Source organism: Chlorocebus sabaeus, chromosome 11 (genome assembly GCF_047675955.1).
Source record: "Chlorocebus sabaeus isolate Y175 chromosome 11, mChlSab1.0.hap1, whole genome shotgun sequence".
In the NCBI taxonomy this organism is placed as follows: domain Eukaryota; kingdom Metazoa; phylum Chordata; class Mammalia; order Primates; family Cercopithecidae; genus Chlorocebus; species Chlorocebus sabaeus.
Genome location: NC_132914.1, coordinates 48,806,534 through 48,833,585, shown reverse-complemented (window position 1 = coordinate 48,833,585; position 27,052 = coordinate 48,806,534). Strand labels below are relative to the sequence as shown.

The window sequence follows — 27,052 nt, the reverse complement described above, 5'->3', positions numbered from 1 at the left end:
TCCTTTTGTGACTGGCATTTTTCAGTTAGCATAATGTTTTCAAGGTTCATGGTGTAGCATACGTTAGCATTTCCTTCCCATGTAAGGCTGAATAATATTCCATTGTGTGTATATACCACACTTTGTTTATTCATTCATCCCATGATAGGCACTTAATTTAATTCCATTTTTTGGTTATTGTGAATAACGCTGCTATGAACACGGATGTACAAATATGTGTTTGAGTCTCTGCTTTTAATTCTTTTGGATGTATATCCAGAAATGGAATTGCTGGGTCATATGGTAATTCTACCTTAAATTTTTTTTTTAGAAACCACTATATTGTTTTCCACAGTGACTACACATTTTACATATCTACCAGCAGTACTCAAAGGTTCCAATTTCGGCTGGGCGTGGTGGCTCACGCCTGTAATCCCAGCACTTTGGGAAGCCAAGGCAGGTAGATCAGGAGGTCAGGAGATTGAGACCATCCTGGCTAACACGGTAAAACCCCAGCTCTACTAAAAATACAAAAAAATTAGCTGGGCATGGTGGCGGGCACCTGTAGTCCCAGCTACTCAGGAGGCTGAGGCAGGAGAATGGTGTGAACCCAGGAGGTGCAGCTTGCAGTGAGCTGAGACCACACCACTGCACTCCAGCCTGGGTGACGGAGCGAGACTCTGTCTCAAAAAAAAAAAAAAAAAAAAAAAGGTTCCAGTTTCTTCAATCCTTGCCAACACTTGTTGCTTTCTTTTTTTTTTTTTTTTTCCCTGAGATGGAGTTTTGCTCTTGTTGCCCAGGCCTGAGTGCAATGGCGCGATATCAACTCACCACAAGCTCCACCTCCCGGGTTCAAGTGATTCTCCTGCCTCAGCCTCTGAGTAGCTGGGATTACAGGCATGTGCCACCACACCCAGCTAATTTTTGTATTTTTAGTAGAGATGGGGTTTCAACATGTTGGCTAGAGTGGTCTCAATCTCCTGACCTCTTGATCTGCCTGCCTTGGCCTCCCAAAGTGCTGGGATTACAGGCGTGAGCCACTGCACCTGGACTGTTGCTTTCTATTTTTTGATAATATCCATCCTGATGATTGTGAAGTAGTATCTCATTGTGGTTTTGATTTGCATTTCCCTGGTAATTAGTAATATTGAGCATCTTTGCATGTGCTTATTGGCCATTTATATATTTTCTTTCTTTATTTATTTTTATTTATTTACTGATTTATTTAGTTTTTGAGATGGAGTCTCCCTCTGTCGCCCAGGCTAGAGTACAGTGGCATGATCTCAGCTCACTGCAACTTCCACCTCCCGGGTTCAAGCGCTTCTCCTGCCTCAGCCTCCCGAGTAGCTGGGATTTCAGGGGCCTACCACCACACCCAACTAATTTTTGTGTTTTAGTAGAGAGGGGGTTTTGCCATGTTGGCCAGGCTGGTCTCGAACTCCTGACCTCAAGTGATCTATCCGCCTTGGCCTCCCAAAGCGCTGGGATTACAGGTGTGAGCCATGGCTCCTGGCCCGCCATTTATATATTTTCTTTGGAGAAATGTCTATTCAAGTCTTTTGCCACATTATCGAATTGTATTGTTTTGTTTTTTTGTTATTGAGTTGAAGGAATTTCTAAAATATTCTGGATATTAACCCCATAGCAGGTACATCACATGCAAATATTTTATCTTATTCTGTGGGTTGCTTTTTTACTATGTTGATACTATCCTTTGATGCACTAAAGTTTTACATTTTGAGGTGGTCTAATTTATCTAATTTTTTTTAATTGCCTGTGCTTTTGGGGCCATATCCAAGAAGTTGTTGCCAAGTTCAGTGCCAAGAAACTTTTCCAATATGTTTTCTTCTACGAGTTTTATAGTTTTAGGTCTTTTTTCTTTTTTTTTTTTTTGCGACGGAGTCTCACTCTGCCCAGGCTGGAGTGCAGTGGCGCGATCTCAGCTCACTGCAAGCTCCGCCTCCCGGGTTTACGCCATTCTCCTGCCTCAGCCTCCTGAGTAGCTGGGACTACAGGCGCCCGCCACCTCGCCCGGCTAGTTTTTTTTGTATTTTTTAGTAGAGTTGGGGTTTCACCGTGTTAGCCAGGATGGTCTCGATCTCCTGACCTCGTGATCCGCCCTTCTCGGCCTCCCAAAGTGCTGGGATTACAGGCTTGAGCCACCGCGCCCGGCCATAGTTTTAGGTCTTACATTCAGGTCACAGATCCATTTTGAGTTCATGGTTGTATATGGTACAAGGTAAGGACCCAACTTCATTCTTTTGCATGTGGATACCCAGTTTTCTCAACACTGTTTGTTGAAAAGACTGTTCTTTCCCCCACTGAATGGTCTTGCACCCTGGTCAAAACTCATTTGACCATATATTTGAAAACTTATTTCTAGGCTCTCTATTCTATTCCATTTGTTTATATGTCTAACTTTATGCCAATACCTCACTATTTTGCTAAGTGTAGCTTTGTAGTAAGTTTGGAAGTTGTGAAGCACGAGACCTCCAACTTTGTTCTTTTTCAGGATTGTTTTGGCTGCTCAGGATCTGATATTTTGTTATGCATTTGTAAAGGGGGGCAGACTTTTTTCCCCAGCATGCTGAAAGTTCCTTCCTTTTTTTTTAGTTATTTGTTTTTTGAGATGGAGTGTTGCTCTGTCACCCAGGCTGGAGTGCAGTGGCCGGATCTCGGCTCACTGCAAGCTCCGCCTTCTGCATTCACACCATTCTCCTGCCTCAGCCTCCCGAGTAGCTGGGACTACAGGCGCCCCCCACCTCACCTGGCTCATTTTTTGTGTTTTTAGTAGAGACGGGGTTTCACCGTGTTAGCCAGGATGGTCTCGATCTCCTGACCTCGTGATCTGCCCCCCTCGGCCTCCCAAAGTGCTGGGATTACAGGCGTGAGCCACCGCGCCTGGCCAAGTTCTGTCATTTTACTAGTGCCTGAGAACCAGTCACTAAAGTGGGAGTTCTGATATTAGAAGCTACATCTCTCGGTTTGCAGTTATGTTTTGTCTTCCCACGTTGCTACACAGAGTAGAATTTGTTTTTCCTAAGTCATAGGGTATAAAGGAAAGATCTTCACAAATACACATGCAGTCACTTTTCCTGGTATCTGCATCTCTGATTTCTAATTGGTTAAAATCTCCTCTTGGTAAACACAGTTGTTAAAAAAAAATTAACTACTACTAATTTTACCTGAGAAAACATTGGTTCTCATGCAGTGATCCTGATATCTGTATGATAAATTGACCTTAAGATAAATCTAACACAACTAATATTGTGGAGTGGGACCCACTTGATGCTTTATTGTTTGAATCATTGATGCCAAGATAGTAGGATAGTTATACCACAGTTCTGATAATACATATCACCTGGCCTTAACTCCCTAGTCTGATCATTAATAGGAGAACTCAGGGAATGCTATTTGAATATCTGCTATGTGGAATGGAAAGAAAAGTTCTACTCAGACCCATTAATTCTTGCTTCCCTTTTAGGTAAAGATTTGTCACTCTGTTACAGGATTATTTGATTACTTTGTAAGTCAGCATCAACCTTCCTTTTTTTTTTTTTGAGACAGAGTCTCGGTCTGTCGCCCAGGCTGGAGTACAATGGCATGATCTTGGCTCACTGCAAACTCTGTCTCCTGGGTTCAAGTCATTCTCATGACTTGTTATGCATTTGTAACAAGCCTCCTGAGTAGCTGGGATTATAGGCATCCACCACCACGCCCGGCTAATTTTTATACTTTTAGTAGAGATAAATTTTCACCATGTTGGGCAGGCTAGCCTCGAACTCCTGACCTCAAATGATCCATCTGCCTTGGCCTCCCAAAGTGCTGGGATTACAGGCGTGAGCCACCACACTTGGCCTGCATCAATCTTTATGTTAAAATTTTCCCACTTCCATTCGTGATATAATGCTTTCTACTTTCATCTAGACACTCTGCTGCACCCCTTCAATAGCAATCCTCTTAATGTGCTTTTGGCAATAAAACTAATTTTAAAACTGCAGTTGAAACAGATTATAAATTACAGTTTTCATGATAGTGTAGACTTAATCCTCCTTAAATAGGATTTTAGCAAATTAAAAGGAAACTGCCTTTAAATTGCCATATTTTAAGCTAGAAGGAGGATACTGAACATTCCCAACACAAAGAAATGACAGATGTTTGAGACAATGAATATGCTGATTACCCTGATCTGATCACTATGCATTATATGTATTGAAACATCCCTATATAGCCCATGAATATGTACAATTATTGTCAATTTAAAAATGATTTTTTTGTTTTTTGAGACAGAGGCTTGCTCTGTCGCCCAGGCTGGGGTACAGTGGTACGATCTCGGCTCACTGCAACCTCCGCCTCCCAGGTTCAAGCAGTTCTCCCTGCCTCAGCCTCTCAAGTAGCTGGGATTACAGATGCCTGCTACCACGCCTGGCTAATTTTTGAATTTTTTAGTAGAGACGGGGTTTCACCATGTTGGCCAGGCTGGTCTTGAACTCTTAACTTCAGGTGATCCGCCCACCTTGGCCTCCCAAAGTGCTGGGATAACAGGTGTAAGCCACAACGCCCGGCCTAAATTTTTTTTTTTTTAAATGGAGTCTTGCTCTGTCACCCAGGCTGGAGTGCAGTGGTACGATCTCGGCTCACTACAATCTCCGCCTCCCAGATTCAAGCCATTCTCCTGCTTCAGCCTCCTGAGTAGCTGGGATTACAAGCATGTGCCACCACAGCCAGCTAATTTTTGTATTTTTAGTAGAGACGAGGTTTCAGCATGTTGGTCAGGCTGGTCTCGAACTCCTGACATTGTGATCTGCCTGCCTTGGACTCCCAAAGTGCTGGGATTACAGGCGTGAGCCACTGCGCCTGGCCAAAGAATTTTTTTAATTGCTGTATTTTAAAAACTTTTTAAAGAGAAGAAAAGGTGCTGAGAAGCAAAGTACTTAAGCCAAGTTTACTCTAATCAAATATTTTCCTTGACAAAGAAGAAATTTAAGGTGTGGGCTGGGCACGGTGGCTCAGGCCTGTAATCCCAGCACTTTTAGGAGGCCAAGGTGGCTGAATAACCTGAGGTCAGGAGTTCGAGAGCAGCATGGGCAACATGGCGAAACCCCGTCTCTACTAAAAATAAAAAAAAATTTCCTCGGCGAGGTGGCATGTGCCTGTAAATCCCAGCTACTCAGGAGGTAGAGGCAGGAGGATCGCTTGAACCCAGGAGGCGGAGGTTGCAGTGAGCTGAGATGGTGCTACTACACTCCAGCCCTCTACCACTGCACTCCAGCCTGGGCAACAGAATGAGACTCCATCTAAAAAGAAACACAAAGAAATTTAGGATGTGATACACAAAAATCTTAGTAGCTAAGCTGAGTAATGTAAGAATCAATACTTTCTCATTTAAAACTGAGTAGCCCTCAGAATTGTTCAATGATTACCATTTTGTTTCTCAGATATCCCAATGTCTGTGGGTATAATCGATCCTAGGGCTAATCCAACTCAACTCAATACAGTGGAGTTCCTGTGGGACCCTGCAAAGAGGACATCTGTGTTTATTCAGGTAAGGCGCTGCAGATAAGGTTCCCGTTTTGAAGAGCATCTCTTACTACCAGTTTATTTCTTAAAGGCCAAAACATGTTAACTTTGAAATCTTTACAGGGTTCTAGCCTGACTGTCAAGTCCAGGCTCTTTAACCTGTGCCTGAGAGCATTGAGGAGTTTCTGAATTGCTCTTCTAATACCCCAATTTATTTATTTGTGTCTCCCAAAATTGCTTGGTAATGGCTGCATAATATTTCATTCCTTGGTTGTACCATAATTTACATAACAATTATTTGGCATTTAGATCAGCATAATTTTTTTCTTGAGACAGGGTCTCGGCTCTGTCTCCCAATCTGGAGTGCAGTGGTGCAATCTCAGCTCACTTCAACGTCTGCCTTCCAGTTCAAGCGATTCTCTTGCCTCAGCCTCACCAGTAGCTGGGACTAGAGGCACATGTCACCATGCCTGGCTAATTTTTGTATTTTTGGTAGAGGTTTCACCATGCTGGCCAGGCTGGTCTTGAACTCCTGACCTCAGGTGATCCGCCCACCTTGGCCTCCCAAAGTGCTGGGATTATAGGTGTGAGCCACCATGCTTGGCCTTGATTGGCCTGATTTTTTTACTATTATCTGTAATGTTATTTTGAACATCTTTATACTTAAAATTTGATTTGCGTATCTGATTATGTTCTTTGGGTAGAGTCCTTGAAAATCCTTATTTGTGATAATTATAGGCCGGGCGCGGTGGCTCAAGCCTGTAATCCCAGCACTTTGGGAGGCTGAGATGGGCAGATTACGAGGTCAGGAGATCGAGACCATCCTGGCTAACACGGTGAAACCCCGTCTCTACTAAAAAAAAAATACAAAAAACTAGCCGGGCGAGGTGGCGGGCGCCTGTAGCCCCAGCTACTCGGGAGGTTGAGGCAGGAGAATGGCGTAAACCCGGGAGGCGGAGCTTGCAGTGAGCTGAGATCCGGCCACTGCACTCCAGCCTGGGCAACAGAGCGAGACTCCGTCTCCAAAAAAAAAAAAAAAATTATTATAGTAACCAGTAGTTTATTGAGTATTTCACATGAGATAGTCACTATGTTAACACTTTGTACATATGATTTTAAGACTTTCAGCTATAATCTTGTGGAGTAGTCAATCAGACAAGGTTCTTCTATTAAGATTCGCCAGGCCGAGTGCCGTGGCTCACACCTGTAATCCCAGCACTTTGGGAGGCTGAGTCAGGCAGATCACCTGAGGTCAGGAGTTCGAGACCAGCCTGGCCAACATGGCAAAAACATGTCTCTACTAAAAATGCAAAAATTAGCAGGGCGTGGTGGTACATGCCTGTAATCCCAGCTACTTGTGAAACTGAGGCAGGAGAATTGCTTGAACCGGGGAGGCAGAGGTTGCAGTAAGCTGAGATTGTGCCATTACATTCCAGCCTGGGCGACAAGAGCAAAACTTAGTCTCAAAAAAAAAAAAAAAAATCACCAATCTTAGACTTTATGTAGTAGCCAAGCAAACGTTTTTCTCCACTATTACTGTGAACTTTCATATTTACTATGTTCCCAGACTGGGTAGTGGCTCTTCTTTCTAAAATCTTCCCTAAAATTGAGGAAACTTTAACAGAAATCATTTCTCTTTTTTTTTTTTTTTTTTTTTGAGACAGAGTCTCACTCTGTTGCCCAGGCTGGAGTGCAGTGACGTGATCTTGGCTCACTGCAACCTCCGCCTCCCGGGTTCACGCCATTCTCCTGCCCCAGCCTCCCGAGTAGCTGGGACTATAGGCACTTGCCACCACGCCTGGCTAATTTTTTGTATTTTTTAGTAGAGACGGGGTTTTACCGTGTTTGCCAGGATGGTCTCGATCTCCTGACCTCGGGATCCACCTGCCTCAGCCTCCTAAAGTGTTGGGATTGCAGGCGTGAGCCACTGCGCCTGGCCAGCTCTGTGTTCTTTGAAGCAGTTAATGAATTTAGTTTCTCACAGCAGCTTTTGTTAGCATTAGATCTGTGCTTGTATTTTGTTTGCATTTGTAAAGCATTTAAGTTTTTTCTGTTTCCTCTATCAGATTGTAAATTCTTCAAGATCACAAAGAGGAGAAGTTTTTTTTGTAGGTATTCATAATGCCTAGTAAAGGTTTTGCTGTTAATAGTTGCTAAAAAAATACTGCCAGCTGGTTTGGCTAGCTAGCGGTACTGAAGCCTTGATGTTGTATTCCTTTCAGGTGCACTGTATTAGTACAGAGTTCACTATGAGGAAACATGGTGGAGAAAAGGGGGTGCCATTCCGAGTACAAATAGATACCTTCAAGGAGAATGAAAACGGGGAATATACTGAGCACTTACACTCGGCCAGCTGCCAAATCAAAGTTTTCAAGGTATTCCTGAGCAATGTGCTGGCCCTTGGATTCTTTTACCTTATCATTCTATGTTAACATTAGTTACCCAGTCAGAAAATCAACTTGTCTTATTTTTTTGAAAACTCAAAAAAAAAAAAAAAGTCTAAGCTAGAGTCATTGAAATAATTACCAAGATGCCTGGTAAAGATATTTACATGGAGATGGCCATAGGATAATAGGAACTTGGAAAAGAGGGCTAGAGGCAAGAACATGGATTCTCATTGAAAGCTCTTAAAGCCTATTGAAGTTACAAGCTTATGTAAAGCTCACAAAAATTGACTATTTTTGGTTACATTCATACTTGATCTTTTCTTATTTGGTCCTTATTTATTTGTTTTTGAGACTGGGTCTCATTTTGTCACCCAGGCTGGAGTGCAGTGGCGCAATCATAGCTCAACCTTCTGGGCTCAAGCAATCCTTCTGCCTCAGCTTCCCCAGTAAGTGGGACTACAGGCATGTGCCACCACACCGGGCCTAATTTTTGTATTTTTTGTAGAGAGGGGGTCTTGCCATGTTGCCCAGGCTGGTCTTGAACTCCTGGTCTTAAGTGATCTGCCCGCCTTGGCCTCCCAAAGTACTGGGATTACAGGTGTGAGCCACTGTGCCCCAGCCAGGGTCCTATTTATTTTTATTACATGGATAAATATGTTCTCATTGTAAGAGATTGAATAATACAGAAATATTCAGAGCAACATTGAAATTCTCCCTTTACTGCTCTGATGCTGACCCCCGCCGACAACCTCTTCCCAGAGGAAACCACTGTCATAATTTCGTAATTTCATATGTATTCGTCTAGTTCCCTCTTCTTTTTCTTTTTCTTTTTCTTTTTGAGTCGGAGTTTCACTGTGTTGCCCAGGCTCTAGTGCAGTGGTGCAATCTCAGCTCACTGCAACCTCCATCTCCTGGGTTCAAGCGATTCTCATACCTCAGCCTCCCCAGTACCTGGGACTACAGGCACACACACCATGCCCAGCTAATTTTTTGTATTTTTAATGGAGACAGGGTTTCGTCACGTTGGCCAGGCTGGTCTCGAACTCCTGAGCTCAGGCAATCCGTCTGCCTCGGCCTCCCAAAGTGCTGTGATTACAGGCGTGAGCCACTGCGCCCAGCTCTTGTAGTTCCTTTCTATACTTTTATACACACACATACATAGCTATATACATATTTTCTTTGACACATAAATGGGATTATACTATCTGAAATGTTTTGAGCCTTGATTTTTTTCAGTTAACTATGTGCTTTAGAGATCTTTCCATGTCCGTAGCTATAGATCGGATTCTTTTCAACTCCATCAAGCAGAAACATTTAAATTTCCTATTTTCAAACTTAAAGTGATGTGTCTTGCCTTTACATCACTGCACATACCATTTTGTTTCATACGTGAATATTTAAGTTTTTAGAAGCAATATTGTTGGGTCAAAAGGTGAGTACCTGAATTTAAAACAAAATTTTTCTCATTTCAGCCCAAAGGTGCAGACAGAAAGCAAAAAACCGATAGGGAAAAAATGGAGAAACGAACACCTCATGAAAAGGAGAAATATCAACCTTCCTATGAGACAACCATACTCACAGAGGTAAAAAGATTTCTTTTGGTGACACTTTCAGTTCATAATTTTTAATCTTAAAAATTCATCACTTCCAAACTGGTCAAAATTTTCTTCTCCTAAGCAACATTCTCTCTCTCGCTTGCTGTTTTTTTTTTTTTTTTAAAGCAAGAGCACAAGTCTACTTTTGTTTACTTTTCATTAGTTTAAATCCTTGAGGGACACAGTATCACATGGATTCTGTGTCCTGCGGCCTTAGCAGGAAGATTCCTTTAGAATTTGGCACGAACTATGCTGCTGTTTCTGTGTCCAAGTTATCTTTCCCCAGATTACTCTGGTTTTGTTTGGTTTGCTGCAGGAGCTACTGTGGTGGTCTTTGCTTTGTATACCTAAGCACATCTCTTGCCCAAATAGAATTCAGTTTCATCTTGGGCATAAACCACCTTCAATTTTAAGAAGAGCTGTGTGCTGCCTTTGGTTCTGGAGAACCCACTTATAACCAACAAAAATGGCCTGGGACCACAGTTTTCTAGACATGTTTCCTTTAAAACTCCTATTCCCAGCAGGTCTCCACAGGCCCCAAGATGGCGGAAAGAGAAGCAGTGTTCTCTATTGCTTATGGGAGTCTCTGAGGAATTAAGATTTACTAATCAAGATGTGCTATTCAAGTAACAATGTTTTAGTCAAATCCTAGGGTCAAATGTGCTTGTTCATTATCTAACTTATCCTTTGTTTTTAGTGTTCTCCATGGCCCGAGATCACATATGTCAATAACTCCCCATCACCGGGCTTCAACAGTTCCCATAGCAGTTTTTCTCTTGGGGAAGGGTAAGTCTGGGAAATAAAATTGGCTTATATTTGTCCAAAATATGTATTCTTTCATTACCTGTTCATAAACAAGATCTTTTTAAGTCAAGTACACCTATTTGGTCGTTCTTTGATGGATTTATATATTAACTGAGATTTGGAGTATCTTTGAAAAAGATTGAAAGAGTTTTATATAGCCCTTTTTTCTCCTTGTGTTCTCCCCTCTCCCTCCTCCTCTTCTTTTTTCCCCCCACTAGAAAGTAGCATTTATGGTCAATTGTTAGTGGTTCAGGGACTGATGATCTGGGCTTTTTGCCTCTCCCTATTACTGCACATCTTGTGGTTATTTCACTTCCTGATCATACTTGCACCAGATTTGGGAACTGGAAACAATTGTACAAACACTAAAATTTGTTTTGTTACTTGTTAGGAATACTTCTAACACCTAATTATTACAAATCTTTGATAATGAAGAAATAAGTTTGAAGATGATGGCTAAAATGAAGTTTTGGAATTATTTATGGGATACATTTAATCTTGCCTTATTATCTTTTACCATAAGAGATAATTGAAAGTTGGTACAGACACCTACTCCAATTTTAAAAAGTAGCTGTATTATATAGTCCTAGCATTTAACATGTATTTCACATAACCATATTGAAACTTGAAATAGTTAGACTACCAAATGTGTGAGCATATTGTTTGGTTGCAATGTTTGTGTTTTTGGATTTATTTAGGCTCTATGTCTGACCTACTTTTTAAAGGATTTAATTAAGGTAGCTTAAATATTCAAAATGTAACAATTAAGAATAAAAGTAGGTATTAGTTGTAGAAGGAATACATATAACTAGGGCCCTAAGATAAGTTAATTACTAAGTTCAAATACCAAATTTGAATTTTGCAGCTAAGGCTAAAAAAGGAAGAAGATCTTATTATAAAAGAAAAAAAAATCTTAACATCCACATAGATGATACATTCTACTTATAGGTAATTCCAAATAGGATACAGAGTTTAAGAGTTGTGTTTAAAAATTTTTCTCTTCTCTTTGTCATGTACTTCATACTGGTGAAACTTTTCTTCCATAAAAGTAGGCATTAGGGAAGAGGGACAATTCATAGACAAAGAATGTATAAAGAAAAACTGAGGCTGAGTGCGGTGGCTCACACCTGCAATCCTAGCACTTCGGGAGGCTGAGGCAGGTGGATCACGATGTCAGGAGTTTGAGACCAGCCTGGCCAACATGGTGAACCCCCAATTAGCGGCGTGTGGTGGCAGGCACCTGTAATCCCAGCTACTTGGGAGGCTGAGGCAGGAGAATTGCTTGAAACTGGAAGGCAGAGGTTGCAGTGAGCTGAGATCATGCCACTGCACTCTAGTTTGGGCAAAGGAGTGAAACTCTGTCTTAAAAAGAAAGAAAAAGAAAAACTGAGGGTGTGGCGATAACCCTTAGATCATAAATTAGGCAGCACCAATTTTTGAGGCTGCTTTAAAAACAATTGTTTTTGCCGTGCACAGTGACTCACAACAGTAATCCCAGCACTTTGAGAGGCGGAGGCAGGTGGATCATGAGGTCAGGAGATTGAGACCATCCTGGCTAACATGGTGAAACCCCGTCTCTACTGAAAATACAAAAAAATTAGCCAGGCGTGGTGGCGGGTGCCTGTAGTCCCAGCTACTCAGGAGGCTGAGGCAGAAGAATGGCGTGAACCCAGGATGCGGAGCCTGCAGTTAGCTGAGATCGCATCCGTCTCGGGAGAAAAAAAAAAAAAAAAAAAAAAAATTTTTTTATTCTAAATGTGTGTGATCAAATTGCATTGCATAAATTTTCTTCCAATATTTTTCGTGTGTATGTGTGCATATTTGTGTATTTCCTACAGTAGTAATGTATTGATAAAATTTTTTATCCTGATATTTTTCATTTTATTTTTAAATTTTTTTCTTGATAATTATTCTTTCATAATTTTTCATCTTAGTAAATTTATGGTTAAATATTTTTATGCCATAATTTATCTCATCATTATTGATGCCATAATTTATCATTATTGAAATGTTGATATTTTCTTCAGTTTCCTCAATAATAAAAAAATGTTGCTAATGACATAATTTCTCCCCCTCCGCATAAAGTATTTAGGTTAAACTAATAGAAAATTAAAGTATTGGGTCAAAGAATAAGAATGTTTTATGAGAGAGCACAGATTTTTTTAAATCTCTAGCTTAAGATTTATTGTGAAGATGAGGAATGAAATAGTGAGCCCCAGCATGTGTCATGGACTCATACTTTCATTTTAAATGTTTCTTTAGAAATGGTTCACCAAACCACCAGCCAGAGCCACCCCCTCCAGTCACAGATGTAAGTCTAAAGTTGAATGTCAGTTACTTGCAATGTCTAGTAATACTTTGATGACTGTCCAATTCAGTAGAAATGCCCAACTTTTAGGGAGTATTATTCATTCATTCATTAAACAAACATTTATTGAATTTTGACTATGAACCAGATACTGTGCTAGGGACTAAAGATATGAAACGAGTAATGCAGGACCCTTCCATTTGAGGAGCTTACAGTCTGGTGGGGAAGAAAAGGATGGAACTCTTGAGCATCTTGCATGGTTGGAGAAAGAGAAAACAACTTTCATAAACGAGGCCTGAGTATGGGGTTGTGTGGGTGTGTTTGGCTATCTGTTACCTAATGGGTTAACAGACAAATCTATTTGGTTACCTAAAAAATGCTCTCTCCCTTTCAGAACCTCTTACCAACAACCACACCTCAGGAAGCTCAGCAGTGGTTGCATCGAAATCGTTTTTCTACATTCACAAGGCTTTTCACAAACTTCTCAGGTTAAATTTTCTTTTTCTTTTGTTTTCCCTAGCATGAGATTTTCCTTTGCATTCTAGGGCCTCCTGGTATCCATGGGAGAGTTGTGTGTGTATACGTGTATGAGAGATCTTACTGCATTTTTCTGATGAAATGAATTTCATAGAACCCTTAAGACTTTCTCACCAGTTGCAGCTGTGCTGTGAAATACTTAAAAACAAACACCTTTTAGTTTAAATTCAATTTAATTTAAAAATGCTTATTTCATACAATACTTTTTAAAATGTATATTTCATTTGCAGGTAGTCTGAAATTTTCCCCTTGATATCACTATAATTTATTTCATTTACACAATCCAATTTTATTTAGCATTTTTTGTTGTTGTTGTTGTTTTTTGAGATGGAGTCTCACTCTGTCACCCAGGCTGGAGTGCAATTGCATGATCTCAGCTCACTGCAGCCTCCGCCTCGTGGGTTCAAACAATTCTCCTGCCTTAGCCTTCTGATTAGCTGGGATTATAGGCACCTGCCATCATACCAGCTAATTTATGTATTTTTAGTAGAGACAGAGTTTCACCATGTTGGCCAGGCTGGTCTTGAACTCCTGACCTCAAGTGATCCACCCTTCTTGGCCTCCCAGAGTGCTAGGATTACAGGTGTGAGCCACAGCGCCTGGCCTATTTAGCACTTTTTGATGTGGTAGGAATACACAAATGAATGAGGCATACTTCCTGATCAAATAGCCCATTAATCATCTGGTGTCCAAAAAAAAAAAAAAAAGGCACCGAAACACAACTAATCAAATCAAAATAAAACTCTGAAAAACCGATAAATAGTTGTGATGCTATAGATAAGTGTTCTGATAATAACCTTTGTGGGAAGATCTGGTGTTAGGGAACACGTGTGATACATCAGGTAAATCCAGGATTTTTTTTTTTTTTTTTTTTGAGACGGAGTCTCACTGTCACCCAGGCTGGAGTGCAGAGGCGCAATCTTAGCTTACTGCAACCTCTTAACTCCTGGGTTCAAGCGATTCTCCTGCCTCAGCCCCTGAGTAGCTGGGATTACAGGCACCTACCACCACATCCGGCTAATTTTTGTATTTTTAGTAGAGACAGGGTCTCACCATGTTGGCCAGGCTGGTCTTGAACTCCTGACCTCAATGATCCACCCGCCTCGACATCCCAAAGTGCTGGGATTACAGGCGTGAGCTACCACACCTGGCCCAGGATTTTTTTTTTTTTTTTTTTTAAGAGGTGGGGTCTTGCTATGTTGTCCACACCAGTCTTGAACTCCTAACAGTCGATTGGCCTCTAACAATCCTCCTACCTCAGCTTCTTGAGTAGCTGGGACTACAGGCATGTTGTGACCAGCTTAGATAGTGGAAGGTTGTTTCAGGCAGAAAAAACAGCTTGCTCATTAGACATCATCAGTATGATGAAAGCATAGGGTTAAATGGGGAGGTTAATTGGCGGGAATTGAGATGGGAGAGGCCGTGGGAGCCAGGTCATGAAGGGCCTTATATGCCATGAAGAAAATTATGGATTGTAACATTCTGGTAATGAGGTGTCCTTATAATAGAGCCCATTTTAATAGTCATTAACACAGAGAATCTTTGCCTTTATCATCCATTTTCTTATATTTATTCCAGGGGCAGATTTATTGAAATTAACTAGAGATGATGTGATCCAAATCTGTGGCCCTGCAGATGGAATCAGACTTTTTAATGCATTAAAAGGCCGGTATGTAATTAGTGTTAAAATATCTATGAGGTTGGATTCCAAATGGATTTGAATTCAGGAATTCTTCACAGTACTCTATACAGCTAAATACACCTTCTGGAAACATTTCTTTTAAGTGTCAGCTATGTACCAAATAAAGATTTAAAAAAATATTTTCTTGCACTTTGTCTAAGGAATTCCCCATGATATTCCATTTTTCATTTCCAGGTGAATGAATTTTCCAATGAAAATTCATCATGCTTTTCGTGAGCCAGGTACTATTGTAGGCTCTGGGAATATTAATATATTGGTGAGCAAAACAGGGTGCCCATTGTTAGGGAGTTTACTTTCTAATGGGGAGTAAGATAAATAAGTATTGTGGATAGTGATAAGAGCTTTGAAGGAAAACAAAACAAATAAACAAGCAAAAAACAAGGTTGTGGGCTATAGGGTGCCCAGAATATGATCAGGAAGGACCTCTTCAAGGAGGGGATATTTAAACTGAGTTCTGAGAAGGATGCAGCTCTGGAGTCACAGGAAGGGAGACTGTTCTAGGCAGATGGAACAACAGGTGCAAAGGCCCCAAGTTGGTTTTAACTGGAGAAGTGGTCATTCTTAAATGTGGGTGGGAATTACTTTTTTTTTTTTTTTTTTGAAACGGAATCTTGCTCTTTCACCCAGGCTGGAGTGCAGTGGTGTGATCTCGGCTCACTGCAAGCTCCACCTCCTGGGTTCACACCATTCTCCTGCCTCAGCCTCCCGAGTAGCTGGGACTATAGGCGCTCGCCACCACGCCCGGCTAATTTTTTGTATTTTTTAGTAGAGACGGGGTTTCACCGTGTTAGCCGGATGGTCTCGCTCTCCTGATCTTGTGATCCGCCCGCCTCAGCCTCCCAAAGTGCTGGGATTACAGGCATGAGCCACCGGGCCAGGCAAATGTGGGTAGTAATTACTTAAGTGTCTTCCTGCAGTTGTTAAAATACATGGTAATTTTTGGTCCTCTTTTGGGATTTACAGTTTTAAATAGGTAGTAGTAACACTGATGAAAAAAGCATTTAGGTCAATGGCAACAGAACCAAATCAGTGACTACATAGTAAAACAGATTGCGCAGTATTCATTTTTGGTTTGCTTTTGTTTTGGGTTTTCTTTCTTGAGACAGGGTCTTGCTCTGTCACCCAGCTTGGAGTGCAGCAATGCAATCATGGCTTGCTGCAGTCTCGATTTCCTGGGCTCAAGCCATCCTCCTGTCTAGATCGCTGAGCAGCTGGGACTACAGGCGCGCACCACCATGCCCGCCTAATTTTGTACTTTTTGTAGAGGCGGAGTTTTGCCATGTTCCCCTGGCTGGTGTCAAACTCCTGAGCTCAAGCAATCCTTCTGACTCGCCTTCCTAAAGTGCTGGGATTACAGGTGTGAGCCACCGTGCCTGGTCATATTTGTTTTTGTCTACATCATAAGGGATGTTGAAGCTTGGAAAATTTTAAGGAAAGAAGGGAAATCAGGGATTAATGACTTGGGGAAAAATAATTGATCTTTCATTTTTTAAAGCATATTATCTAAAGAATGTTTAGAAATTGGAAGGATTCAGAGGATCAGATCAAGAGGTAGTTGAATACTTTTCTCTAAGAAGAGCAGAAAAAGGATTTAGGCTAGTTAGGAGAAGGTAGTGAGAGAAATAAGATGATCTAGTTTACTGTGTTGGTATTTTTTAGTAAGAAGTATATCTTGAACCTGACCCAAAAAGACATAAGGCTTTTATATTTTGACTATGTCTAACTTTTACACCAAAGGCCGCAAACTCAAATGACTATAGAGGACATACAGGTAATGTAAATGAATGGCAGTCAAGACTGGGGTATAGTGAAGAATATATGCATTATGTAAGAACAGCTGATTGTTTTCATGTGAGAATGCAGGCCTAAGATTGCTAGATATTCAGGAAAAGCCAAAAGTTCAGAGGTTTATATGATGTCTCATATTGGAACTAATTCCACTTAAGGAAAAAAAACCCTTACCACTGGGGAACTAATAAAACATAGCAAATTAATTGCATTTGGCCAGTGAGCTTCCAATTTTCATCTGCTCTATATGATTAATGTAGAAACACAATTTCTCCCTTTTTGTTGTGCTTACCATAAAGAATGTAAGACTAATTAGCCTTTTTCCTCCCCTTAGGATGGTGCGTCCAAGGTTAACCATTTATGTTTGTCAGGAGTCACTGCAGTTGAGGGAGCAGCAACAACAGCAGCAGCAACAGCAGCAGAAGCACGAGGATGGAGACTCAAATGGCACTTTCTTCGGTAGGTTGTTCTGGACACACCAGGACAGATATGAAGAAAGGTGAAGAGGTAACTTATGGGCATGTATGATGGGAAATTATCAAACAGCAGATTTCGCATTTGCTAGAAGTAACAATAATCACTAGCATTTATTAAGCTCCTACTATATGGCAGGTGCTATTTTTTTTTTTTTTTTTTTTTTGAGACGGAGTCTCGCTCTATCACCCGGGCTGGAGTGAGTGGTGTGATCTCGGCTCACTGCAAGCTCCGCCTCCTGGGTTCACGCCATTCTCCTGCCTCAGCCTCCCAAGTAGCTGGGACTACAGGCACCCGCCACCTCGCCCGGCTAGTTTTTTGTATTTTTAGTAGAGACAGGGTTTCACTGGGTTAGCCAGAATGGTCTCGATCTCCTGACCTCGTGATCTGCCCGCCTCGGCCTCCCAAAGTGCTGGGATTACAGGCTTGAGCCACCGCGCCCGGCCTTTTTCTTTTTTTTTTCTTTTTTTTTTTTTGAGACAGAGTCTCACTCAGTTACCCAGGCTGAAGTACTGTGGTGCAATCATGACTCATTGCAACCTTGACCACCTGGGCTCAAGTGATTCTCTCCCGTCAGCCTCCCGAGTAACTAGAACTATAGGTGTGCACCCCACGTCTACCTAATTGTTTTATTTATTGTAGAGATGGGATCTCCCTATGTTGCCCAGGCTGGTCTTGAACTCCTGGACTCAAGTGATCTCCCTGCCTCAGCCTCCCAAATTGCTGGGACTATAGGTGTGAACCACCATGCCCAGCCAGGTGCTATTCTTAACACTTTTTATATGCTTTAATATTTACAACTAATATCTCCTCTTTGTGGAGGATTTTACTGTTATCTCTAGTATTTACACAAGAAAAATGAGGCCTAGGGATGTTAAATAACGTGCCCTAGGTCACACAGCTGCAAGTGGTTGAGCCAGGGTTTGAACTTAGGCAGTCTGATTTCTGAGTCCTTCAGAAAAGTGGACATTCCTAGTGATCAAGTTATGTGTAAGAGCAGACAAACTTTGTACTGACTCCTGTTGCTCTCTCCCTTTTGCAGTTTACCATGCTATCTATCTAGAAGAACTGACAGCTGTTGAATTGACAGAAAAAATTGCTCAGCTTTTCAGCATTTCCCCTTGCCAGATCAGCCAGATTTACAAGCAGGGGCCAACAGGAATTCATGTGCTCATCAGTGATGAGGTAGATTTTTCAGTACAGTTGAATTACGAGATGATGGTTAATTTGTCAGCACATGGAGCAGGGGCATTTCTCCTGGGGCAGAGTGTTCTGTTTTCTAGATCAGAGGGTTTCATACTTTTTTGCTTACTTTCCTCCTAAGTTTTTTTTTTTAAACAGTCTCTCTCTGTTGCCCAGGCCAGAGTGCAATGGCCCAATCTCAGCTCACTGTAACCTCCGCCTCCTGGGTTCAAGTGATTCTCCTCCCTCAGCCTCCCAAATAGTGGGAATTATAGGCGCGTGCCACCACGCCCGGCTAATTTATGTATTTTTAGTAGAGATGGGGTTTTGCCGTGTTGGCCAGGCTGGTCTCAAACTCCTGACCTCAAGTGATCTGCCCGCCTCACCCTCCCAAAGTGATGGGATTACAGATGTGAGCCACCACACCCTGCCCTGAAATATTTTTAAAACCACATATTCCCATGCACATTTTTAGGCTGACTTAAAATTTTTTGTTAAAGTTTAAATAGTTGTAAAAGATGTCATTTCTGGGCATATATAATGACATTTCTAAGTGAAATGGTTACATCATTATTCTAATTGCATCCCATGTAATCTTTTTTTTTTTTTTTTTTTTTTTTTTTTTTTTTTTTTTTGAGACGGAGTCTCGCTGTGTCCCCCAGGCTGGAGTGCAGTGGCGCGATCTCGGCTCACTGCAAGCCTCGCCTCCTGGGTTCACGCCATTCTCCTGCCTCAGCCTCCTGAGTAGCTGGGACTACAGGCGCCCACTACCGCGCCCGGCTAATTTTTTGTGTTTTTAGTAGAGACGGGGTTTCACCGTGGTCTCGATCTCCTGACTTTGTGATCCGCCCACCTCGGCCTCCCAAAGTGCTGGGATTACAGGCTTGAGCCACCGCGCCCAGCCCCCATGTAATCTTAATGCAAAAATGATTTAATACCACCACCATCCATTAAAAAAAAACAAAACACGACTGTGCTTTCCTTTAAGTTAGAATTCTTGTACTATTCCTCTGTTCCCTGGAACTCTTATTTTCATTTACTTCCCCCATTGAATTTTATCTTACTGTAACTTTTTTTTTTTTTTGACACAGAGTCTCACTTTGTCACCCAGGCTGTTGTGCCGTGGTGTGATCTCAGCTCACTGCAACCTCTGCCTCCGAGGTTCAAACGATTATCCTGCCTCAGCCTCCCAAGTAGCTGGTATTACAGGTGCCCACCACCATGCCCGGCTAATTTTTGTATTTTTAGTAGAGGCTGGGTTTCACCATGTGGCCAGTCTGGTCTTGAACTCCTGGCCTCAAGTGATCAACCCGCCTCAGCCTGCCAAAGTGCTGGGATTACAGATGTGAGCCACCACGCCTGGCCATCTTACCGTAACATATTTTTATGCACAAACATCTTTTATTGATTATCCTACTATATTTGTTTGAAACAAAGTTTTTAAATAAAAATTTAAAAATTATGAATGGAATCATCATAATTATACAGTTGATTAAAATAATGTAAATATGCTACATGTTTTAATAAGTAATTATTAAACATTAAGAGGGCCGGCCAGGTGCAGTGACTTATGCCTGTAATCCCAGCACTTTGGGAGGCTGAAACAGGTGGATCACAAGGTCAGAAGTTCAAGACCAGCCTAGCCAAGATGGTGAAACCCCATCTCTACTAAAAATAGAAAAATTAGCTGGGCATGATGGCAGGTGCCTATAATCCCAGCTACTTGGGAGGCTGAGGCAGAGAATTGCTTGAACCCGAGAGGCAGAGGTTGCAGTCAGCCGAGATTGTGCCACCACACTCTAGCCTGGGTGACAGAGCGAGACTCCATCCAAAAAAAAAAAAAGGCCAGGTGCAGTGGCTCATGCCTGTAATCCCAGCACTTTGGGAGGCTGAGGCAGGCGGATCACCTGAGGTCGAGAGTTTGAAACCAGACTGGCCAACATGGAGAAACCCCGTCTCTACTGAAAATACAAAATTAGTTGGGTGTGGTGGCACGTGCTTGTAATCCCAGCTACCCAGGAGGCTGAGGCAGGAGGATCCCTTGAACCCAGGAGGTGGAGGTTGTGGTGAGCCGAGATGGAGCCATTGCACTCCAGCCTGGGCAACAAGAGTGAAACTCCGTCTCAGAAAAAAAAAAAAAATTAAGAAAAATATTATTACAGGTATATCTATGAATGAGTTGGATGAAATTGTTTCAACCCCTAGTCGTACCTTTGCACATAATTATTTCCTTTGTAGGTGAATACTGCCTATTGATTGCTAGAATGACATAGGATTTCAGCATCAATTCCATTCTGTTTTTTACCTCTAGATATAAATGCTGAGGGACTTGAGTCATATAAATTGATAGGAATGGATGGAATTTTGTAATGATAATGTCATTAGATTATACTTCAGAATTATATACCAGAAATTACATAGTGATATTATCAAAAAATCATTTGGAATCCTTTATCACATGACAATTTGTGATTAGGTTACTTTTTAATTCTGGTGAAAGGAAAGAGTTAGAAACCATGTGGCTCATAAAAGGGTCTGTTGCCTAGTTTAATATTAGAGTTCACCTTTGCTATTCCACTTTGCCACCTGAAGCTTTCACATCATGGGCCAGAGCACCTTATTAGGATCCTGGGAGGGTGAAACTCATGCCTTTATCTTGTAAAATGGGAGAAGGGAGTTTGAGAAGGGACAGTGAGGAAGGAAAATTAAAGAGGTTTTAGGAAAGAGCACATATGGGAGTTGAAGACATGGAAGTCAGTTCTCCTGTATGCATATGTTAGTGTCTGTGTGCTCCTTGGAGAGTCTTGGGGTTAACCCAGGGAAATGCATACCAGGCTTTAAGACAGCTGTTCTAATCTGCTTAGTTTTTTAATATTTAAAAACCAAACAGGGGAGGGGAGGAAAAAAACTTTTACAATCCTAGCTACTCAAGAAATACATTATTTGTGACCTGTAAAGCCTCCCATCTAAATCCCGCTGGATGTAGTCCTTAGGGACACAGGAATATAAAGGGGTTATTTTTCATTTAAATAATCACAAATTTTCTTGCTTTTTTCAGATGATACAGAACTTTCAGGAAGAAGCATGTTTTATTCTGGACACAATGAAAGGTAATAGTAAGACAAACATCTTTCTCTAAGTAGTTTAACAGCTTTACTACTACTAGGCAAAGTACATACTTCTTTGAGGAGAGATAGGGAAAGTAACCGTATTTGGGTAAAGAAAGTGACAGTATTAGAGATTGTTCCTTTTTGTAAGTCGGCCTTTTTTTTTTTTTTTTTTTTTTTTTTTGAGACAGAGTTTTGATCTGTTGCCCAGGCTGGAGTGCAGTGGCACGATCTCGGCTCACTGCAACCTTCACCTCCTTAGTTCAAGTGATTCTCCTCCCTCAGCCTCCCAAGTAACTGGGATTACAGGCACATGCCACCTTGTCTGGCTAATTTTTGTATTTTTAGTAGAGACAGGATTTCACCATGTTGGCCAGGCTGGTCTCGAACTCCTGACCTCAAGTGATCCACCCACCTCGGACTCCCAAAGTGCTGGGATTACAGGCATGAGCCACCGTGCCTGGCCCGGCTTTTTGCCATTCTCTTCCATCTTCCATTGCAGATGAGGAAATTGAGGCATGTTGTTTTTGTAATGCATATTTATTATAAGGAATCTGTGTTAATGAGTAAGTATGCTGCTGTTTGTCCTGCTCTTTTTTTTCCCCTTTCTCTTTTTTTTTTTTTTTTTTTTTTAAGACGGAATTTCACTCTTGTTGCCCAAGCTAGAGTGCAATGGCGTGATCTCGGCTCACTGCAACCTCCACCTCCCTTTTTTCCCCTTCTCACAAGAATCTTACCATACTTTGTTTCTCCTGCTGTGTTTTGGAGGTGACTAAAGATGATTCTCTCTCTCTTTTTAACAGCAGAAACCAATGATAGCTATCATATTATACTGAAGTAGGAGTGCGGTGTTTCGTGCCCAGTGGCTGCTGCTTCCTTCACCTCTGAAAATGGCCCTCTCAAAGGGGGATATGAATGGAGATTTGAAGGTCTGCAAGAACCTGACTCATCTGACTATGTGTGGAGGAGTCCAGGCCATGGAGGCAGAATCCTGGTCCTTTGTGTTGGCCCAGGCTCTTGTGGCACACACAGATTACTGTCCAACATGCAGTTCTGCAGCTGTTTCTTAGTTAAAATTTCTGGACTTGTTGTTGTGGAATATCAGTAGAAATTCTACATAATTTAGAGTGTATGTAGAGCATAATGATGATGGGAATTGTGTGATGTTTAACAGGAAGATCTTAAATTTTGTGATATGGAGCCATGTAATTTTTTTCTTATATAAAAATGGGTATCTATATTCATAAGACTAGATCTTCAATCTCTTTGTACTGGTCTCAAATGTACTGGTATCTCTACTTTTTGCTCTAGTTTGTCCCTGAAAACTTTATCAGTGAGGAGAAATACAGAGACAGAATTTTCCTTTTGGTTTTCCTGTAATACCACAACTAATATTTTCAGCTAACATCTATTGACCAGGCAGTGTGATAAATTTTTTGAATGACCGACCATCTTGTTTAACCCCCTAATCACACTATCTGAAGTAGGTGCTATAGTGACCCCCAACCGAAGATGAAGAAATGGAGACACACAGTGGCTAAGTAGCTTGCTAGGTGCCAGGAGCTGGCAGGCAGTGATGCTGAAATCCAAACCAGGCAATCTGGCCCTCCCTATTCACCTCCTCATACCACCAATGCCACCCTTTATAACCTGTGTTCACTTCACTTATTACTGTGGCCCTTCTGGTAACTAGGACATAACACTGAGTATGAACTGAGGAATTAACCACTGAAAGAGACAAAGCACACCTAAATAATAATGAACAAATCAAGACCTACAAAAAATGAACACATATATGCTTTTTAATTGTCATTAGTTATCGGAATCAAAGAATTTGAGGTGGTGACAACTGGGGATTATCTGTAACTCCCCAAATTTACTGTTCTTGAATGACATTCTCAAACTATTAATGAGTTAGTCTCATCCCTGCTTTCTGTTTCCTCTCTCTGCATCTTCTCTTGGTATAGGAAGTTATTTTACTCATGCTGTGTTTTTTAATATAAGCTTTACAAAAAAAGATGCATTCCCTTCCTGTTCACACTCTTACCACGTTTTTGTTCTTAAGAATGATTGTGTGTGTGTGTAAGTGTAACATCATGGGTTTTCTTTCTTCACTTGTAAAGTTTTATCTGGAAATGCTTTTACAGGTTATGTTGAGGTAAACAAAGATAATGTTTTAAGATCGTGTATTGGATTTGGATTTGTGTGTGTGTGTGTGTGTGTGTGTGTGTGTGTGTGTGTGTGTGTGTTCAAAGCATTTGATAAGGTTTAAATGTTTTTTATACAGAGATTTTTGTTCATTAAACTCAGTCTGCATCATGGTCTAATTTCTCTTGGTTTGAAACAAATTGAAAACTTTGAAACCAGAAAATTAAGTCAATGACTTGTTTAAAACTTACCTGAGCAACTTGTTATATTACGCCAAAATGCTTTTTAGTGAATGATTACCAGATGTCTCCATTTTGAGGAGGAGACATTTCTGGTTGTCTTATATATTCCTAGTACTGGTACTCAACTTCAGTTCTTTCCTCAGCAGGCTGCTATTGGTTTTTATTTATTTATTTATTTATGTTTTGTATGTCTAGGTGTTTGGGTAGGAAAGTTGGACTAGATGCCTTTTTTTTTTTTTTTTTTTTTTAATATAGAAATGAAGCTGGGCATGGTGGCTCATGTCTGTAATCCCAACACTTTGGGAGGCTGAGGCAGGCAGATCACTTGAGGCCAGAAGATCGAGACCAGCCTGGCCAACATGGTGAAACCCCATCTCTACTAAAAATACAAAATTAGCCAGGCATGGTGGCACACACCTTTAATCCCAGCTACTTGGGAGTCTAAGACATGAGAATTGCTTAAACCTGGGAGGTGGGGTTGCAATGAGCTGAGATCAGGCTGCTGCACTCCAGCCTGGGTGACAGAGCAAGACTCTGTCTCAAAACAAAATTTTTTTTAAATAAAATAAAATATATAAATGAGGTCTCACTATGTTGCCTGCCAGGCTGGTCTTGAACTCCTGGGCTCAAGTGATCCTCCTGTCTCATCTTCCAAAGTGCTAGGAGTACAGGTGTGAGCCGCCGTGCCTGGCCAAGACTAGGTGACTTTTTTGTTTTGAGACAGAGTCTCACTCTGTTCCCCAGGCTGGAGTTAAACAGCCTGATCTCGGCTCACTACAACCTCCTTCTCCCGGGTTCAAGCGATTCTCCTGCCTCAGCCTCCTAAGTAGCTGGGACTACAGGTGCAGACCATCATGCCAGGCTAATTTTTCTATTTTTGGTAGAGACGGGGTTTTACTATGTTGGCCAGGCTGGTCTTGAACTCCTAACCTTGTGATCCACCCACCTCGGCCTCCCAAAGTGCTGGGATTACAGACTTGGGCTACCGCACCTGGCCCAAGGCTAGGTGACTTTTAAGGTTTCTTCCAAATCTGTGCATTTGTGACTCTTACTGCAAATGATGCATAAAATTATATATATAGATAAGGCACAGTTGTTCATGCCTGTAAGCCCAGCACTTTGGGAGGCCAAAATGGGAGGATCACTTTAGGCCAGGTCAGGAGTTCAAGACCAGCCTGGGCAGCAAAGTGAGACCACCGCCCCCCCGCATTTGTACAAAAAGTTAAAAAAGCCAGGCATGGCAGTGATTACTTGAGCCCAGGGTTGGAGGCTGCAGTGAGCTGTGATCATGCCACTACACTATAGCCTAAGTGATGAAGTGAGACCCCCATCTCAAAGAAAACAAAACAAGAATTGTATCTCCCTGTGTCACCCAGGCTGGAGTGCAGTGCCACAGTTATAGCTCACTGCAGCCTCAAACTCCCAGGCTCAAGTGATCCTCCTGCCTCAGCCTCCCAAGTAGCTAGGATTACAGGCACACACCACGAAGCCCTGCTAATGTTTTTTTTTTTTTTTTGTAGAGACAGGGTCTTACCTTGTTGCCCAAGCTGGTCTTGAACTCCTGGCCTCAAGCAGTCCTCCTGCCTTGGCCTCCCAAAGTGTTGAGATTACAGGCATGAGCCACCATGCCTGGCCTTCATTAATACATTGACTATAAATTACACTTAACTTTTTACCTGAAGTCAGGGTTTTTTAGAATAGTCTTCAAATTTATGGAAATGAACTTATACAACTTTGTAATTATAGATCCTTAAATTTACCAGAAAAATCTCTTAGGCTTTCTTTAGCTACAAAAAATTTTTATTGTGCCAGTGATGTATAATTGGTAAGAACTGGCATAGTGATAAAACATTGTAATTATTCAGTTTGCTTTAAAACATTGCATATGTTCACTAATAATCCTTTCAATTAAGTGAAAATTTTTTGCTAGCTTTTTCATTATGAAAGTAATACACAAAATGATAAATTCAAACTATAAAGAATAGTATCGTATAACTTTACCCCCTTACCTCTTAGTCCCACTCTGTAGAGGTGATCATTGCAAAGAATTTCCCCCGTCACATGCGCGCGTGCGTGCGTGCACACACACACACACAGACACAGACACTCAGATGGGCTCATGTTATGCTAATGACCTGCAATTTGATTTCTGTATTTAGCATATCTTGAATATCTTACTATATTAGAGTTTTTAGTTCTACATCATTCTTTTTAAAAACCGGTTATTCTGTATGGATGCCATTTAGGTCACATATATTTGAACATGCATCGTTTTTGTGTGTGTGTCACCCAGGCTGGAGCATAGTGGCACCATCTCAGGTCATTGCAGCCTCTGCCTCCCAGGCTCAAGTGATCCTCCCACCTTAGCCTTCCAAGTAGCTGGGGCTACAGGTGTGTGCCACCACACTTGGCTAATTTTGTATGTTTTTGTAGAGACAGGGTCTCCCTATATTGCCCATACTGGTCTTGACCTCCTGGGCTCAAGCATCCTCCTGCCTCAGCCTCCCAAAATGCTGGGATTGTAAGTGTGAGCCACCCACCATACCGGCCTAGGCCCTTTAGAGAAGAGGCATAGCATCCTATTTGACTTACCATTGCCTGTACTCCCTTGAAGTATAATAGGTTCCATGTAGAAAAAGCTGCTGTATAGCCCAGCTAATTTTTATATTTTTAGTAGAGATGGGGTTTCACCGGGTTGGCCAAGCTGGTCTCAAACTTCTGACCTCAAGTGATCCACCAGCCTTGACCTCCCGAAGTGTTGGGATTACAGGCATGAGCCACTGTGCCCAGCCTAATTGATAATTAAAAGGGAGTTATTGGGAAATATTAATAAAAGGGGAGGGGAGTCATTGCAGGACTCTAAGGAGTGAGTGGTCACTACCTGAAATGTGGCCGTTGAGTAATAAGATTGACTGTACAATGTTATGGCCCAATGAGAATGTTTGGCAACGTAAGTGATTTATTTAAAAAGCCATATAAAGGGAGGAAACGTGGCCGGGCGTGGTGGCTCACGCCTGTAATCCTAGTGCTTTGGGAGGCTGAGGCAGACAGATCACCTGAAGTCAGGAGTTCAAGATCAACCTGGCCAACATGGTGAAACCCTGTCTCTGCTAAAAATACAAAAAAATAATTAGCCAGGTGTGGTGGCGCATGCCTGTAATCCCAGCTACTCTGGAGGCTGAATCACAAGAATTGCTTGAACCCGGGAGGCGGAGGTTGCAGTGAGCCAAGGTTGCGCCACTGCACTCCGGCCTGTAGGAGAAAGACAGAGACAGAGAG

The 27,052-nt window shown here is 41.7% G+C and overlaps 1 protein-coding gene across 4 annotated transcripts in view; it reads left to right on the top strand.

Annotated features, from left to right (window-relative positions):
• Nucleotides 1–23,704, top strand: part of TFCP2 (transcription factor CP2) — a 71,073-nt gene extending 47,369 nt beyond the window's left edge. The window contains exons 5-15 of one of the 4 annotated variants that reach the window (XM_008003251.3): nucleotides 5,418–5,524; nucleotides 7,722–7,874; nucleotides 9,359–9,469; nucleotides 10,179–10,267; nucleotides 12,548–12,596; nucleotides 12,988–13,081; nucleotides 14,709–14,799; nucleotides 16,955–17,079; nucleotides 18,137–18,279; nucleotides 21,335–21,386; nucleotides 22,190–23,704. In XM_008003251.3, coding sequence (XP_008001442.2) covers nucleotides 5,418–5,524; nucleotides 7,722–7,874; nucleotides 9,359–9,469; nucleotides 10,179–10,267; nucleotides 12,548–12,596; nucleotides 12,988–13,081; nucleotides 14,709–14,799; nucleotides 16,955–17,079; nucleotides 18,137–18,279; nucleotides 21,335–21,386; nucleotides 22,190–22,224 — 1,049 coding nt within the window. In that variant the 3' untranslated portion in view covers nucleotides 22,225–23,704. Of the gene's footprint in view, nucleotides 1–5,417; nucleotides 5,525–7,721; nucleotides 7,875–9,358; nucleotides 9,470–10,178; nucleotides 10,268–12,547; nucleotides 12,597–12,987; nucleotides 13,082–14,708; nucleotides 14,800–16,954; nucleotides 17,080–18,136; nucleotides 18,280–21,334; nucleotides 21,387–22,186 lie in introns of all 4 variants that reach the window. The other 3 variants (XM_037997106.2, XM_008003255.3, XM_008003256.3) reach the window with 3 other exon arrangements.
• The last annotated feature ends 3,348 nt before the right edge of the window (nucleotides 23,705–27,052 follow it).